Source organism: Triticum aestivum, chromosome 2B, assembly GCF_018294505.1.
Source record: "Triticum aestivum cultivar Chinese Spring chromosome 2B, IWGSC CS RefSeq v2.1, whole genome shotgun sequence".
Lineage (NCBI taxonomy): Eukaryota > Viridiplantae > Streptophyta > Magnoliopsida > Poales > Poaceae > Triticum > Triticum aestivum.
The window spans coordinates 769,918,348-769,935,366 of record NC_057798.1 but is presented as its reverse complement, the minus strand read 5'-3'; the positions used below and the strand labels follow the sequence as shown (position 1 = coordinate 769,935,366).

At 47.3% G+C, this 17,019-nt stretch overlaps 2 protein-coding genes and 1 long non-coding RNA gene across 3 annotated transcripts; 1 reads left to right on the top strand and 2 right to left on the bottom strand.

Moving 5' to 3' along the window:
• The first annotated feature begins 5,886 nt into the window (after window positions 1-5,886).
• Window positions 5,887-9,689, top strand: LOC123047278 (plant cysteine oxidase 3). The gene is made up of 6 exons (XM_044470774.1): window positions 5,887-6,189; window positions 6,307-6,470; window positions 7,003-7,150; window positions 7,543-7,743; window positions 9,216-9,331; window positions 9,411-9,689. The coding sequence occupies exons 1-6, from the start codon at window positions 6,039-6,041 to the stop codon at window positions 9,423-9,425; spliced, it is 795 nt and encodes a 264-aa protein (XP_044326709.1). The 5' UTR covers window positions 5,887-6,038; the 3' UTR covers window positions 9,426-9,689.
• Window positions 9,690-9,972: 283 nt separating this feature from the next.
• On the bottom strand, window positions 9,973-13,165 carry LOC123047277 (regulatory protein RecX). The gene is made up of 6 exons (XM_044470773.1): window positions 12,955-13,165; window positions 12,793-12,878; window positions 12,563-12,698; window positions 11,976-12,068; window positions 11,652-11,739; window positions 9,973-10,395 (listed from the first exon to the last, which is right to left on the bottom strand). Exons 1-6 carry the CDS (start codon window positions 13,056-13,058, stop codon window positions 10,117-10,119), a joined length of 786 nt encoding a protein of 261 aa, XP_044326708.1. The 5' UTR covers window positions 13,059-13,165; the 3' UTR covers window positions 9,973-10,116.
• A 1,777-nt stretch (window positions 13,166-14,942) lies between these two features.
• LOC123047276 (uncharacterized) lies at window positions 14,943-16,734 on the bottom strand. The gene is made up of 2 exons (XR_006422891.1): window positions 15,079-16,734; window positions 14,943-15,021 (listed from the first exon to the last, which is right to left on the bottom strand). It is a non-coding gene; the product is annotated as an uncharacterized lncRNA (long non-coding RNA).
• Between the last annotated feature and the right edge of the window lie 285 nt (window positions 16,735-17,019).

Below are 17,019 nucleotides of genomic sequence, written 5' to 3'. Positions count from 1 at the left end.
AGTTGTGGGATGATGCATTATGGAACGAGTAAAGAGACTTGTCGGTAACGAGATTGAATTAGGTATGAAGATACCGATGATCGAATCTCAGACAAGTAACATACCGATGACAAAGGGAATAACGTATGTTGACATTGCGGTTCGACCGATAAAGATCTTCGTAGAATATGTGGGAACCAATATGAGCATCCAGATTCCGCTATTGGTTATTGACCGGAGAGGTGTCTTGGTCTTGTCTACATAGTTCTCGAACCCGTAGGGTCCGCACGCTTAACGTCCGATAACGATATGTATTATATGAGTTATGTGTTTTGGTGACCGAAGGTTGTTCGGAGTCCCGGATGAGATCACGGACATGACGAGGAGTCTCGAAATGGTCGAGAGGTAAAGATTGATATATTGGAAGGTTATATTCGGACATCGGAATGGTTCTGGAGTGTTTCGGACAAATATCAGAGTACCGAGGGGTTACCGGAACCCCCTGGGGAAGTAATGGGCCCTATTGGGCTATAGGGGAGAGGAGGAGGCAGGCCACAGGAGGTGCCCCCCCATGGGAGCCCGAATTGGACAAGGAGGAGGGGGCACGGCCCCCCTTTCCTTCTCCCTCTCTCTCCCTCCACTTCCCTCTTTTCCCCTCCGTTGGAAAGGAAAGTGGGGGCCGACTAGGACTGGGAGTCCTAGTTGGACTCCCCCCACTTGGTGCGCCCCCTAGGGCCGGCCTCCTTCCCTTCCTCCTTTATATAGGGGGGCAGGGGGGCACCCCAAAGCACAACAGTTGTTTCTTAGCCGTGTGTGGTGCCTCCTCCATCGTTTACTCCTTCGGTCATATTGTCGTAGTGCTTAGGCGAAGCCCTGCGCAGATCACATCACCATCATCGTCATCACGCCATCATGCTGACGGAACTCATCGACTCCTTCGTACCTCTACTGGATCAAGAGTTCGAGGGACGTCATTGAGCTGAACGTGTGCAGAACTCGAAGGTGTCGTACCTTCGGTACTTGATCGGTTGATTGATGTCTACTACGCAACCTTCTTCTTGTAAACGTTGTTGGGCCTTCAAGTGGATGACCTAAGGTTTATCAATCCGTGGGAGGCGTTGTATGAAGATGGTCTCTCTCAAGCAACCCCGCAACCAAATAACAAAGAGTCTCTTGTGTCGGAGTAATGGGCCACGGGTAGGCTCACCCGAGGCCAAGATTTATCAAGACTTTGGGCCAGCTCCGCCTAGCTGGGCCCCAAGCCGAAACTCCGCCCTCTGAGGCCGGCTGGCTCGGCGGCCGGCTGCCAGAGGGCGGGTGACCCAAGACCACGATGCTCCGAGTGACCGGCTCCTGGCGGCCGCCCTCCAGAGAGGGCGGCTACAGGCAGGCGGCTACTTCACGACTACGGGGCGGCCGAGCTCCCATCAAGAGTACAAGACGAAGTATGGCTACAGTGAAGCACGTTGCCTCCCACGCTCGAGGCGGGCGTGGCTACAGTGCTCCGTACAGACGGAGATCTCCGCACGACAGAGCACTGTGCCGTATCTACCTTGACATCGCTGCTAGCAAGCGGAGCCCTGTTCCCCACGACGGCCTGTCCGTACGGCCCGCCAGAGGCGAGCCCTATCAGACAGTGACCCCAAGGAAGACGGCGGAAGGTCGACCAGGCAGATCAGAGAGGGGCCGACCTCCAGCAGGCGGCCGTCCCTTGCCCCGAGGCAAGCATGCCATTAAAGCTGATAGGACCAGGAGTGGCTACAGTGTCCTCCCACCAGGTGGTGGGGCTGTAGTCACGCTAAGATGACCAAGCTCCCGTCACTGGGGATACGGCTACAGTAAACAGCCACCAACCAGTCGGTAGGGCTGTAAGTGCATCTAGTGCCCCTTAGTGATTTTGGTGTATTGAAGACTTATAGGTTAAGGGACTAATGCGTTTGTGAGTGTACACAGGTCTATAAGTCTATGAGGAGTTTGATATTTACAGGGAAAGTTGACCCCTAAAAATGAATATCTTCGACTGAAGATTTTGGTATTTCTGAAGACTTTCATGAAGACTTTGAAAGTGAAGAAATTGGTGTTACCGTGAAGACTTGATATTCATGCGAGGAATATGAAGCTTGAAGACTTCATTTTCATAGTTTTGTTTTTCTCTTTCTTGAGTCATAGGAAACACCGTACTGTTAAAGGGGGTCGAGGTGGTGTTGGCGGTGACGTTGGGGAAGCCGCGGCGGCGGTGCGGCTAGGCGGTGGTGGCGTGCTGCGGGGGAGGTATGTGCATGCGAATGGCTGGCCTGGGCACCGGAATTGGACAAGCGACGACGACTGAGTGGGACGGTCGAGTGTGTTGATTGTCGATGGGAGGAAGATGGAATGGCCAACGTGCCACCAACTGACGAGTCGGTGGGAGGAGTTGGCAGACGTCGCGTGCGTCCGTTTCGTGCCCGTGCAGGCGCAAACAAGGTCCAAATTCAAATATGGGCCTGGAATGGATGTGCGGCGGACAAAATGCGGATGCGCGCCCGCTTGGATCAACATGTTGGATTGACTTTGTGTCTGTTTTGATCCAAGCATACACGCAAATGGTTGGGCGTGTTGGAGTTGCTCTTAGGCCAACTTCACCGCGCGACCCTATCCTGTCCGCCCCCGTCCGTTTGGGGTAAAAGGGACAAAAGAGGCGGCCCAGCGCGCGGCCTCAAACGGACAAATGTCCGGATTCGGTCCGTTTTCGACCCATCCCCGGCCCAAACTTGCGCTCGGTTTGGGGTGAAACGGACAGCGCGCGGACAGGCGGGACGCGCGCGCTCGTCCTCCCCTAGCCCGGCCGTCGGTGGGAGAAACCAACCCCCCCCCCCCCACGCCCATTTGGCGCCATTTGCCCCAAACCCTCCCACGTCCCTCCCGCCGCCCCTCTTTCCCCCGTCCATGGCCGATGCCCCGCCGGGTTCCGGTGGCCTGGCCGTCGACCCACCCGCAAAGGTGAAGAAGAAGGCGATAAGGAAGCCGCGGTCGGAGTGCACGCCGGAGGAGATTGCCAAGTTGGACGCGGGATCGGCGAAGAGGAGGGAACGGAGAGCGGTCGTCAAGGTCAATGCCGCCGCGGCCAAGTTCGCCGCCCAGCGCGAGGAGCTGGAGGCCGCGCGGCGCAAGGCCACTGCCGACGAGAAGGAGGACCTCGTCAACAAAGCGCACGCCATCCTCATGCTTGGCATGGGCCGTCCTGCCGGGTTCCCTGCAGCGGCCGTCGGCCCGACAAGCACAGGCTCGTCGGTCGCCCTGCCTACGCACTGCCAGTCGCCGATGTCGCGCACCGCGCCCATGTCGCCCTGCTTCCCTCCGCCAAGGCACGACGGCCAGACCCGTTTCTCGGGGTCGCCGGATGTGGGCGCGTTCGCGCCGTCCACACCGCGCCCCGCGGCCGTCATCGACCTCAACGTCACGCCTGGGTCCAGCAGCGGCGGGCGGCCGTCCGTTGAGATGCTAAGAAAGCAGGCACAGGCACCGTTCACGGGCACCATGCCGGCCCCCCGCGTCTTGTTTGATGAAATGCCAACCCCAACGCCAGCGGTCGACGACCCCTTCTACAACCGCTACATGGAGGACATGATCTTCGACGGTGGGCATGGTCGTGCCTACGACCCCGATGAGACCCAAAGTCAGGATGGCCGCGCCGAGTACGTCCCCGATGAAGGTGGGCACGACCATGCTGACTACGACCATGGTGACTCGTGGCATGAAGACGATGACATCTATGTCGAAGGTGATGAAGATCGACATGGAGGAGGCAGCCCGGCAAAGGCAGCTCGACATGGAGGAGGCGGCCCGGCAAAGGCAGCTCGACATCGAGGCTGACAACATCAAGGCCAGGCAGAGGCAGCTCGACATCGAGGCCACCAATGCCGCCACCAAAGCGAAGGAGGTGGCCCTTGCGATCATGAGCGTGGACTTGTCGAAGATGAGCGACAAGACGAGGGTCTGGTTCGAGGCCAGGCAGAAGGAGATGCTCGACGCCAAAGGCCTGAACTAGGTCATCCGATCGGCGTGGCCGTTCTTTTTGAGGCTGGCATGGGTGCCGCCCGCCCGCCCGTCGGGCCGCTGGTAGTGTGCCAGCGAGAAACCATTCATTTTGGAGGCCGGCTGTGTTGTCGGCCGCTGGCTGTGTTGCCGACGAGGAGAACTATTCATTCTGGAGGCTGGCTGTGTTGCCGGCCGCTGGCTAATGCCGGCGATGGATGTGTAGGCTGCTGGCTCTGTTGCCGGCGTGATGAACCGGGGCCGCTGGCCTGAACTAGGGCTTGGCATTTGAAAACAAGACGCGGACAGGATGGGGCAAAATGGATGCGGCCGCGCGCTGGGCGCACGGCCACCGCATCCGAGGACAGACCCGGACACGGCCCCAAATCGCTACCCAATCGGACAGAATCCGGACAAAACGGACGTCCGTTTGGGGTCACGCGGTGGAGTTGGCCTTACGCCGGGAGCTCCTATTCACCGCTCGCTGCGGCAAACAGGCGCCGTTTCGCACAGGCGGGTGTCCAACTGGGCCCATGAATGTAACGACCGACAGCACGCTGTAGTTAAAAAAATGCGGACGTCGCGGGAATTCGAAACCAAGACCTCAGGCTATACCTGACGTCGTTCTACCAGTCGAACTAGCATTCTTCAATGATTATATAGCAGTGCCAAGCTTAAAGAACCAATAGGCAGCGCAGATCCACATAATATCTTGAATTTCAAAATCAGTTTTTATTGAAAAAAACGAACGGGTCTATGAACACAAACAAATTGCGAATTTCCGAATAAAATTTTAAAACTGAAATATTTTTAAAAAAGGAACATTTTTTTTGAAACAGGAACATTTTTTGAAATTCCTCGGCAAAATTTGAAAACACGAACATATTTTGAAAAATGTGAAACCAAGAACATTTTTTCAAAATTGGTGAACAAAAAACTGAAAGTAAAAAATTTCAAAACTCCTGAAAAAATGAAAACGTGTACATTTTTGAAATTTCTGAACAATTTTCAGAAACAGGAATATGTTTTCAACTGCCCAAACATTTTTTGAAAATTATGAACAAAAAATTGAAATTGAACAATTTCGAACCTCCTGAAAAAAAGAAAATGTGCACATTTTTTAAAATCCCCCCAAAATAGAAAATGTGAAGTTTTATTTGGAAAATCCGAACATTTTTTAAATTCCAAAACAATTTTTGGATACACAAACATTTTTGAAAAGTGGGAACATTTTTTGAAACTCCTGAACAAAACTTGAAAACATGAACAATTTTAAAATTTGCGCACATTTTTTATAACTCCTGAAAAAATTTTGAAACATGAACATTTTTGGAATTTATGAACAATTTTTCAAATGAAAACATTTGTTAAAACTCCAAACATAATTTGAAAATATGATTTTTTTTTTCAAATTGGTGAACAAATTTTGAAATGGGAAGATTTTTTGAAACTGCCAAACAAAATTTAAAAACATGATTTTTTAAACTTATATGTATTTTTTTGAAATGCAAACAATTTTTATAAAATAAAAACATTTTTTGAATTTGTGAACAAAAACCACTAACGAGGTACATTTATTAAAATTCTGAACAATTTTTGAGTTTTAGTAAAGAATTTGAAATTCTGAAGAACAAAAAGGAAATAAAAAGAGAAGAAAAAGCAATCTAAAAGGAAATAAGAGAAACAGAAAAAGCAGGGAAAGAAAAAGAAAAAAAGAAACTGAAAAACCAGTGAAAACCCGGTTCAAGAACCTTCTAGAAGGTTCCCAAAACCGGACACTGTAGCGCGTTAGTTATCTCGTAGTGGGCCGGCCCACATTTGAAGCCGAGATGCACAACTTTTTTGAAGTGTTTCCTGAGATTTGTCACCTCGAGATTGAGGGCGCACGGGAACACACGAAACCAGAAAAAAGGCCAAACAGAAAAACCGCTCGTTATCGTTCCACCACGAGACCACCCGGCCCCCTTCGCCGTCTCCCCGTCGCGCTCGCCGCCGGCCGGATACATCCAATCCAAGCGCCGCCCGCGCGCCCCTGCTCCGACCCAATGGCGTGGGGCGCGCCCGCGCGGGCGCAGTCGTCGCGGGTGCAGGCGCTCTACGACCTCTGCAGGCGCACCTTCCCCTCCCCCTCCTCCGCCGCGTCCCCGCCCGCCCCTCCGCCGGCCAGCGCCGTCCGGGCCATATCCTCCCTCATGGGTAACCCCCTCTCCTCCTCCTCCTCCTCCCCTTCTCCATCTGCCTAGCCATGGCCGCCCTGTCCATCTATGCTCGCCTAGTCTCTGCCTCTCAATGTGCGCGGTCGGTTATGTGCAGACACCATCAGCCCCGCGGACGTCGGGCTCAGGGACGACAGCCTCGGGGACGGCGGCGGCGGGCACGGGTTCTTCGACTCCACCTTCGTCAAGGGCGCGGCCAGGGCGTCCAGGTGGGCGCAGCCCATCACCTACCTGCACGTCTACGAGTGCGACGCCTTCTCTGTAAGCTCCCTTGCTTATCCTGTCGCCGCAATCACCACTTGACCGATGTAATTTGCTGCATACATCCATATATGCTGACAATCATCGAATTGCCGACGAGACCGTAGTGTTGATTATGACCTCATTGCTGTTAAGAACATCGAGCTTGTTCTAGATTTGTAGTATGCTCCTGGTTACATTTCCAATCGAAAATATTTTGTCCCCACTATCCCTTTGTAATAGTCAAAGTACATATCCACTTTGGTGTTCCTCTGTACTAGTTTATAAGCCATCTTTATTTGTTCAGGTTCGCAACCTACAATTTACTTGTGTAATAAGTGGCCATGTTTACCATTGTCACTCCTCCATCAGATTTGAAAATCTGTCTTATCTTTTGAACGAACTTATAATTTCATATTGTAGTTTCTTCCACATTTTTAATTTTTGCTTGATTACAACTCTTTTAGTAGCAATACTAGAGGGCACTTGCTAGTTATAGCTTGTATAGGCCATTTAACATTTGTGTGTGTGTGTTTTCTATGTGTTTTTGCAGATTGGAATATTCTGCTTGCCAACTTCAGCCGTCATTCCTCTCCATGATCATCCAGGAATGACTGTATTGAGCAAAATCCTGTATGGTTCGATGCATGTGAAATCATATGACTGGGTAGAGCCTACTGTTCTAGCGAGTAATCGACAAGGTTAACTTTTGCTCTACTTCAAGTTGAAATATTTGTTTTGCTTATTTCATTCCTTATCAGTTATAAATACTGCATGCAGAGTCTGTGTTCGGTCCTTATTTCTTACAGTATAATATTTCTTCTGCTTGGTTTCCACTTCCAAGCAGCGAACTAATGAACACTGTGAGCTGTGTCGTAGTACCAATGGTCCAATACTACTGCACTTCGTCACCTGAATCTGTTGGTTCTTTTTGATCGGCTTTTTTTATGGGCTGACATATTTTAGTTACGGCTTACAGTTGTTCAAATCATTTTAGTGGTTGTTTCCACGTGTTCATCATATTTCAAAGTCAGATCTTCAAAAGGTGTATTGCTAGCCTGAAATATTTAATGTGTTTATTGCTCATATGCAGTGAAGCTGGCCAAGTTACATGCAGATGATGTTCTTACTGCTCCATGTCCAACTACCGTTTTGTATCCCCAAAGTGGCGGGAACCTACACTCCTTCACTTCAGTTGCCTCTTGTGCTGTTCTTGATGTACTTGCCCCACCATACGCTGAAGATGCTGGTCGAATTTGCACCTATTTTAATGATTATCCGTTTTCTAGCTTCTGTAAGTGAAACTCCTCCTTTTCATTATAGCGCATGTTTGTTTTCATGGTGAGCTCATTGCTAATTCCTTAACTAAATTCACTCTTTGGTAGTAGCTATGCATCATCCATGAGAGATATTTATTTCTGGAAGCATATATTATTTGTTAATGTGCCTTTTAGTTTGATGATCCTAGAAATAATAATTGCCTCGTAAATCTTGTCAATGAGAAGGCGGGAACCGTGGTTTAGGGAAACAATGCAACTGATTGATTTGGTCACACTCTTGCCCATGAAAGTACCAGTGTAGGTGTGAGATCACTCTTGGTTTTCTAGGAGTGAAGGTATTTATGATGTATGTAAGTGATGTTACAGGATGGCAGCAACCGATCAGTTGATTTCACTTTGAATTGGAGACTGGATGTAGCAAACACCAGTATGGTGGCTCATTTGTACAAACTCTCTAATGGTATTGTGATGTGTATTTGGAGCATTTAAATGACCCTGGACATCGAAACATGGCCCTTGCTCCTTCTTTAGGATCCAAGGAGATATCCGGTGCTTCCTCTTCTTACGGTGCTTCCGTGCTATCTACATGTAAAACTATATACAAAAGATTATATAAAGTCTGATTTTATTTTTGTAATGTTGATGCAAGATGCATCTACCATGCCTCAAAAATTTATATGAAAACTCAGTTCTTAGATAAAGAGACAAAAAAAAAGGAAAATTAGACGGTGAATAGTACCAAACATATACTGTCCACAACAAAATTGAGTCGTGTACTATGCAGTCAGATTTGTCTTTTTTGTTTCTCGAGTTGTAAATCGAATTTGATCTTGATATTTTGAGCCATGGAAGATGTGTATTGTATCAAGGTTTTCAACAAAAATCGTTTTTCATAGTTTCTAGATTCAGTTTTTTTTTGGCTTAAGTAGCACAGAAACACCCTAAGAGGAGCACCAAACATATCCATTCTAGGGTCCTTAGCAAATTCAACAGCCTACTATTTCCAGAAGTGGCTCTCGGTATGGGTATGCACATGGCATGGAGGACATATAGATCTACAGGACCATACGTTACCCTTCGGTGTGAGCAAGATTGCCAACTTTGGTGGTTAGGTAAGGTCTGCTCATGCCAAGCATGGCATACCTGCCACACTATTGCCTCGGATTCTATTGCCTCAGATGGGTGGCAGGTCAAGATTTAGCCTGTTACCTATAGTAGCAAGCTGAGGTATATCGACTATAATTTGCCAAAACATGTTGTTTTTGCCGTTTAGTGCCATAACTCATAGGTTTGGTGATTTAGGTGCTTCAACCAACATTCTTTTATGTTCTGTTTGTTCATTCTCAATTTGAGAAACTATCCGAATGTAGTATCCTAACATCGTAGAGCTGTTGACGGTTTTTCATCTTGTCTGGATACTCTTAATTTCCAGTCTGCTCTCGCATCTTCTAGCTTCTCATGATTTCGTGTGATGCACAAACTGCAGCCAGTGGCCGCGCAAAGACAGTCGATAGCCCAGATAACTATGCCTGGATTGAAGCCATAAACTCACCTGTGTACATTAACATGCGCCCTGGCATGTATACTGGCCCAACTGTACAGGTATCCCCTAACTTTACCTGCTGTATTCCTCTTTATCAGTCTTGGTCATTGCTAAAGAAGATGCGTTTGCGCTTTCCAGGACCGCCTATCATAACCGATGAACCGAGGAGCATCAAGCAGTGTGTCCGGGCAGCGAGGCACCAATACAGTTCTTCCAAATTCCAATGTAGTGTTGTAGATGTACCGTAACCTGTTACTCCCTCCGTCCCAAAGCTAGTACAAAGTTGAGTCATTTATTTTGGGACGGAGGGAGTACTTTTTATTTTAGATTGTATGCTAGATGGATGGCTACAGTGAATATACAGTTAGAACTTTCTCATGCTCCGTTTAGTGGAGGAGTCCACATTCTGTGACCTGATCTTGTCGCGATTCTGTTTTTGCGGCCCCATGGTATATCTGTGTTGGTCTGGTCTAAGTTTGGGTCTAGGATAGTGAATGCTGATATATTCAAAATTCCATGCAAAAATCAGTTGAAAAGGCATTCGGCCACTGTTATCGAAGTACCGATGAATATGCATGAACAATGACATTCTTATATTCCACCTTGCATTTACGCTGTTCGTTCATCATGCGCGATTCGATGATTCCACGTGAATCAGGTGTTCCTAGCTAATCTCCAATTAGGATGTCACAGTAATACGAAGAAGAAAGGGTGCAGAGCAATCATTATATCAATATAAACATATCGTGTTAATCAGGAACCAGATTGAGCAGACAGAGGTTAGATACTTGCCACACTGCACTAACTTGGAACAAAAACAATGGAGAGCAGAAGGCTAAGGTCGTCAGGGAGGGTGCTGCGCCTCCAGCTTCCTGATAATGGAGTTGGTCACGCCCCAGCTGAACCCTCTGTACTGAAGCCACCTCACGATGCGCGCACGCCGCTTCTCCAGGGGCAAGCTGCTCCCTCGCACCCACTGCTTCGCGGCCTGAGCCAAGAGATGATCCATGGAAGCTTCTGAGAGGCCATGTGAGGCCTGGTCTTCGTCACCACGGTCGTCCTGGAACACGCTCCTCGTCGCCTGGTCCACTTCGGCATCTGGCACCCCTTTCTGGCGAAGCGCCTGATTGGTATCAAAATAAACATGAGATACTTGACGAATGATCGCAGCATCTCCATGAAATCAAGCACAAAATTAACGTCAATGAGAATCCGTGTTTCGACTGCTACACAACACATATACACGTAACCGAACAAATTTTCTTCTCAGAAGGCTTCTGCGATATTAATAGTCAGTTTGCCATATGGTATATTATTCTACGAGACTTGCAGGAAAACAAAAAGACTACAAGAACAAGTCAATGCAAGGCTGAGGTGCAGCAGTTGACATTTACTAATTACCAGATGACAGAGAATGATTCTTAGAGGGTTTATACACACATGTTAACTCATTACAAAAACTTCTGACCAACTATAGGGAGAACACTATCTTATCTTAGAAACAGAAGTATTATTAAGTTTAGAATAATCAATGTAATTGCCTTCACAATCTGCCATTTAATTCATGTTTTTTTTGGCATAGGAAAAATCTCCATGATTTTGGCCACTTTATTGTCTAGCTATCTGCCAATGATTAAATGATGGAACAAGAAATATGTGTGCCGCAGATAAAAAATACTGCAAAATGGATGATTGGCTAATAAAGATAAAGACATGAGATAGCGCAAGAACGACAAAGAGCAAGATAACAGAGAGTGAAGATAATATGAGATCTGAAGTTTATGGTTTTCGTATAATAGTCAGCCGAAGAACCACACTCATGCATGCCGCGAAGGTTTGTTAGGTGTTTGTTCCTTGCAAGCCGCACCCAGTAGAGCATCAATAGTCATTGGTTGCCTTGCGCCAAGCATATAGCCTTGGCATTGGCCAAGGTTGGACACATCATGATTAGATGGACGCCGCCACCCCGGCGATGTGGGTGAGGAGCATAAGTGGCGACACAATTGGGGCGCCGTGTTGAAATAGAGTATGTGGACCTATTTGTGTGGAGGTGGTGTTATGGGGGAGTCTTGAGCCATGCTTTTTTGGTAGGGGCATGTAATATATATATTTTTCTCCCGTTGCAACGCACGGGTATATTTGCTAGTTATTCTAAGAGAGTTGCAGGAAAACAAAAAGACTATGAGAACAAGTCAATGCAAGGCTGAGGTGCAGCAGTTCACATTACCGATTACCGGATGACAGAGAATGACTCTTGGAGGGTTTATACTTTATAGTTTATACACACATGTTAACTCATTACAAAGGACTTGGGAATCAAAAAAATCAAGGATGGGACGCCAAATGTTTCATTTGAGAGAAGAAAGAAGAAAACAGTACCTGCTTTATACGCCTTGGACCCCAAGTTGATGATTGCCACCGGGATCGTGAAAATGATTCCGCATAATAACTGTCATTCAACAGACCCCTTCGGGGACAAAGAAACAAGATGTTGTAACACAGAAAACGCTACATGTGTTATTAATGCCAACTAGCAAAAAGTAATTGGATTATCGAAGCAATCCGGTTTTAGGATAAGAGACACATGTATCTGCAGTTATATGCTAGTTGATCCCACTATGATGGTGATTCAGTATATGCTCAGAAACATGTGCATGGGTGTTTATCAAATTTCCGTGCCAGGATATTAAACAGGAGTCTCACCTTGCCTTGAAATCAGCAATCACAGTATCGACTGTATCGACAGAATAATTCTTAGCACATAGTTTCTTCCTGAGCTCAGAAACACTGAATGCTCTGCTCAAGATAAACAAAAAGGCGTATTTCAGCGTCCAGTTTCAACACCGGTATATAAGCGCCAACCGTACAAGTGAATAATAGTGACCGCAATTCAAAGCACAAAATTTCCTTTAGACTCTGTGTGGTACTCGACAAATCGGCAAGTTGAAGAGATTAGGCAGCCTACTATTAGCATGCGATATCTTGCGGTACCGTGGCTTCCAGACCATGTTTTCCCAAAAGTAAAGGCTTTGCACTTCTAAGCAGCAAAATCCTGCTTTTATTTTTCTATCTACAACTGATTCTCCTCAGGTTTCCAACTATCTCGGTGTGCGAGATGAACACGCAAACTTCACAATGCTCACACTGCGACCTACCGCGTCGAATTCATGGGCAAACATCGCCTACCGAGCATTCACTAGATATGCAGCCAATGGCACATTGTTTCTATGAAGGTTTGCAGGGAGGTGGATATATATTCAGAACACGGTCTATGATCTGTCAGTCCTGACCTGACAGCAAGCAGCTCGATGGCGCTCTTCTTCGCATCCTTCACCACACTTTTGCTGATTCCGCGCACTACGCCATCGCCTTCTCCCTCGTCCAACGAGAGCCGCAGGAACTGCTCGTCCGGAGCATTGCTCTTCGCTGTCAGGCAAAGAACCCAGAAGCAATGTCACACGTCTGAACTTTATTACACACAGCCTGACGAGCAAGACTAGGAATCTGCTGCGGCTCTCACCGGCGTACGCGCCCCCCTCGTCGGAGAAACCTCGCCGGCAGCTCACCAGCGGAGGCGCGCGCCGGACGCCGCCCGCCCGCCTCGCCCTGGGAGCAAACAAGCGTCTGAGGCCGGGTGACGCTCAATCGAAAGGGGAGGGGAGGTTCGAGGGGGAGGGGTTACCGGCCGGCGGAATAGGGGTTAAGGGCGCGGGAGCGCAGGCACGGCTCCGGCTCCGGCCGGAGCAGGAGGAGGAGGAGGCGGCGGCTCGCGGCCAGCGCCGCCATCCTCCGGCGGCTGGTGCCCTGACGGAGCCGCGCTGTGTCGGCGAGGATTGAGCCTCGGGGCCGTGTTTTTTTTCCTCCTTTCCGTAGGGTAGGGCCTGCTGGTACTCTGTCAGTACTTCGGGTTCATTTTGATTCGAAGGAATTTGACAGGAATTTGTAAGATTTGGATCCTCTCCAAATTTCCTATGGGCAGTGATCTGCGCCGGTGCGCCAATCCAACAATTTGGCCAGTCGCGCGTGGGCCGTCGGATCCAGTCGCTAGGTAAAAACGGTTCACCCAGCTCCTTTCTTCCTCTCGCAGCACCCTTGTCTCCTCCCCATGTCTCGCGCACGGACCCCCCGCATCTCGCTCAGCTCGTCGGGGCGGGGGCCGCGCTCTCCTACTGCACGCCTCCCTCCAGGTCGCAACACCTCCCCTCCCCTCTTGCTCCATGCAAGTTCTCGTCGTCGGGATTCGCAGCAACCCCACACCAGCATCTTGTTCATGTGCTCGCTGTCGCACTTGAAATGGATGTAGAAAAAACTTCGCCGTCGCGGGTCGTTGGCAGCGTCAGTTGCTGCCCGCCGGCATGTGGAGTCGAAAACTCGCCGTGGTCACCATCGTAATGGTGGAAGCTTCTGCAAACGTCGGTTTCAAAGCATCAGTTGAATGACTATTCTGCTCCATTCGAAAATACGCAAAAGTATGTCCCTTATTTGAGATCTCTTAAGATCAGCTATTTGCTAATATGATAAAGGTGGACGATGTACTTGTCTGAAAACAGAAACTATGATGATTCACATTACTGGCTTGCTGTCCTTTGGCGGGAAAGCTAACAGGTGAACTTGCTCAACATAAAGTGGAAGGAAAGTGTAGTAGAGATATTACTCGTTGTCTGAGAAGATCTACTTGAGACCTCTGAACCAACTTCATTTCACAGGAACGAAAGCTGAATGAAAGTACTCAAGCTTCAAACTCCTTGCTAACCGATAAAAGGAATCAAGCTTCAAGGACTATATGACTAGCTCTTCCACATCCTCGCCACCATTCATAAGGCTTTCAAGGAATATTGAGATATCTACAGAAAAGAGAAACAAACATTCTCAGTTGGTCCACTATTAGCGAGGCCTAAAGTCTTCACTTCATCAGTCTAGGAATAACACTAAAGTAGCACCCCTCACTACATTCTTGTTCACTGAACATAGATCTCTAAAGAACAGTGCACTAGTACACGATATGATCTGCCATCATGACCCATGAACTGAGCTTCTCACTAATCGAAATGGTCCTCTCAGCATGTTTCAAGGGAAGCAAGAGATCGTTTTCTCAGGATATTAGTCACCCAATCTTCCCAATAGTATTCCTTAACTCATGAATTGATACACGTGTTCATTCTCTTTCTATTTTCACTGGTTTCTTTTGTTCACTTGCAATGCGGCATTTGAATCCATTTTACTCCACTTCTCCCTCTTTTCTTCCTGATGAGGGTGATGTACTCCGGGTACCTGATCATCATGACTGGAATTCCAGAGGATTCCTTGAGTACTCGTTACTTTGAGGTCAAATGGTGTGATGGTATTCATCCAAAATAGGAAACTGGTAGCGACTTGCATTTGATGGACTCTTCCTTCCTGTAGGAATAGGGGAGAGTGGTAACGTGAGCCACCTTTCCTTTATACAGCAGCAATAGCACATGCAAGTTCCTAGGGTCCATATAGCTAGTCAAGGATCATAAAACAATTAGCAAATCATCATGTGGAATGATGTAAACTAGCCTTAAAAAGTGAAAGAAGCCCTCATACCCACTCCTCTTTCCCCACCAAACCAACAAGTAGTAGGTTGGTGGGCCTCGGTATCTCTGTTTGCTAAGATGGATACCTACACCACTCAATAGTTCCAATTCATTGTTTTTATCCCATAGGAAAGAAAATGCTTCCAGCAATTTTTTCCTTTCCTCCTCCGTCATACTTAGGTCTTCACAACCTTCCACCGGAGGCTTGTATCTGTTTTCCTCCTCCGTCATACTTAGGTCTTCACAACCTTCCACCAGAGGCTTGTATCTGTTTTCCTCCTCTTTAGCCATTACTTCTTTAATCATATCTTTGATCTTCTTTAGGGGCAATTTAAACATGTTCGCATCCCGCGGAAAGCGGAAAGCCAAAAAGAGAATTTCCTCCGGTTTAAGAACCGAAAGGAGTTTATCCAGATTTGGTACCAAACCCGGGAAAAACCCTAAATGTTGTCTTAAAAACGCTATATAAGCAGGGTTATAGGAATCAATAGATTCCCCTCCCTCCGCTTCGGAGGAGCAGCTTCTTCTATGGCTATGGCCAAAAGGATCTGGTGCGATGAGTCTCATCCGTGTAATATTTTGGAATTCCTCTTCCAACTCGTCCCGGAATGGGCGTTATGGCAAAGAACAAGAATAAAAAGACAGAAGGAATTTGTCCAATAGTAACAAATGGTGCCTCCACAGGTTGACATCCGATCCAACCTAGTAGTAAGCAATCCGCCAAAAGCAACCAAAATATTCCTTGGTGAATCGGTCGAAAACTTGAACTACGCACATACATTTCTTTAAAAAAAAGGTAAAGCCAAGAGAGATATAAAAACTGGTGCTATTGCGGCTACACCTCCCACTTTGTCAGGTATACTGTGAAGAATGGCATGGATCGGTAGGAAATACCATTCCGGCACAATATGAGGCAGGGTGGGCATCGGATTAGCAGGTATATAATTGTCGGGATGCCCCAAAACATTAGGAGCAAAAAAAATCCAAATGGAAAAAAGGATAGCAGAAACTACTCGACCTACAAGATCCTTTACATAAAAATAAGGGTAAGAAGCAATTTTATCCATCTCAGAATGTACACCCAATGGATTATTTGATCCATATTGATGCAATGCGGCCAGATGAAGAAGACTGGCGCCTACTAAAATAAGGGGGAGTAAATGATGGAGACTAAAAAAACGATTTAAGGTGGCATTGTCCACGGAGAAACCACCCCAAAGCCAAGTCACTATGGTATCTCCTACTACTGGTATGGCGCTAGCTAAGCTTGTAATTACTGTTGCTCCCCAAAAGCTCATCTGACCCCAAGGTGGTACGTATCCTATAAAAGCTGTCACAATCATTAATAGGAATATGACAACTCCGAGACACCGAACAAATTCCCTAGGACTGCTATAACTCGCATGATATAGACCACGAAAAATATGAAGGTGAACCACAATGAGAAACATACCTGCCCCATTAGCATGCATATAACGGAGCAACCAGCCCCCTTCAACATCTCTCATAATGTGTTCTACGCTGTTGAAAGCTAGATCCACATGAGGTGTGTGATGCATAGCTAAAAAACGCCAGTCACTATCTGAATGACTAAACAAATACCTGCTAACGAACCGAACCCCCACCAATAACTAAGATTGCTCGGGGTTGGATAATCTATCAAATGCTGGTTAAGTGTGGAGTATATAGGTTGTTTAAGAAGAGAGAATCATTGGTTCCTTATAGTCATTTCTCTTTTCTATCGTTACAACTCCTCTTCCCCCTTATTTACCCCCTTGCCTTGATGGAAATTGGCTTCACTGCGCCCTGAATAATCAAAAAGCTGCATGAGAAGATTCATCCCATTTTGGCGTGAGGGAGGCAACGAATCACCTGGGCTACGGATTTGTCGGTTAGTTGATTCTCGAAATAAGGTCATTCGGAAAAAAACTGTCGCTTTCTCTGCCGATTTCTTAAGGCTTCAAACGAACGACTAGTCATTAAGAAACCCATGAAATCCAAGTCTATTTTTGATCTTTCATGAAGAAGTTTTGCCTGCGCGCAAACTACCTAGCCCTTTTCAAAAGAACATCGATTTCCATCTCAACAAAGAAAGAACTCAAAATAAATGAAAGCAATATTGTTGTCCTATTACTCTTTTTTCCTTGTGGAGCTTTGGAAAGGAGAGATTTGAATAAAGTAACTCTCGG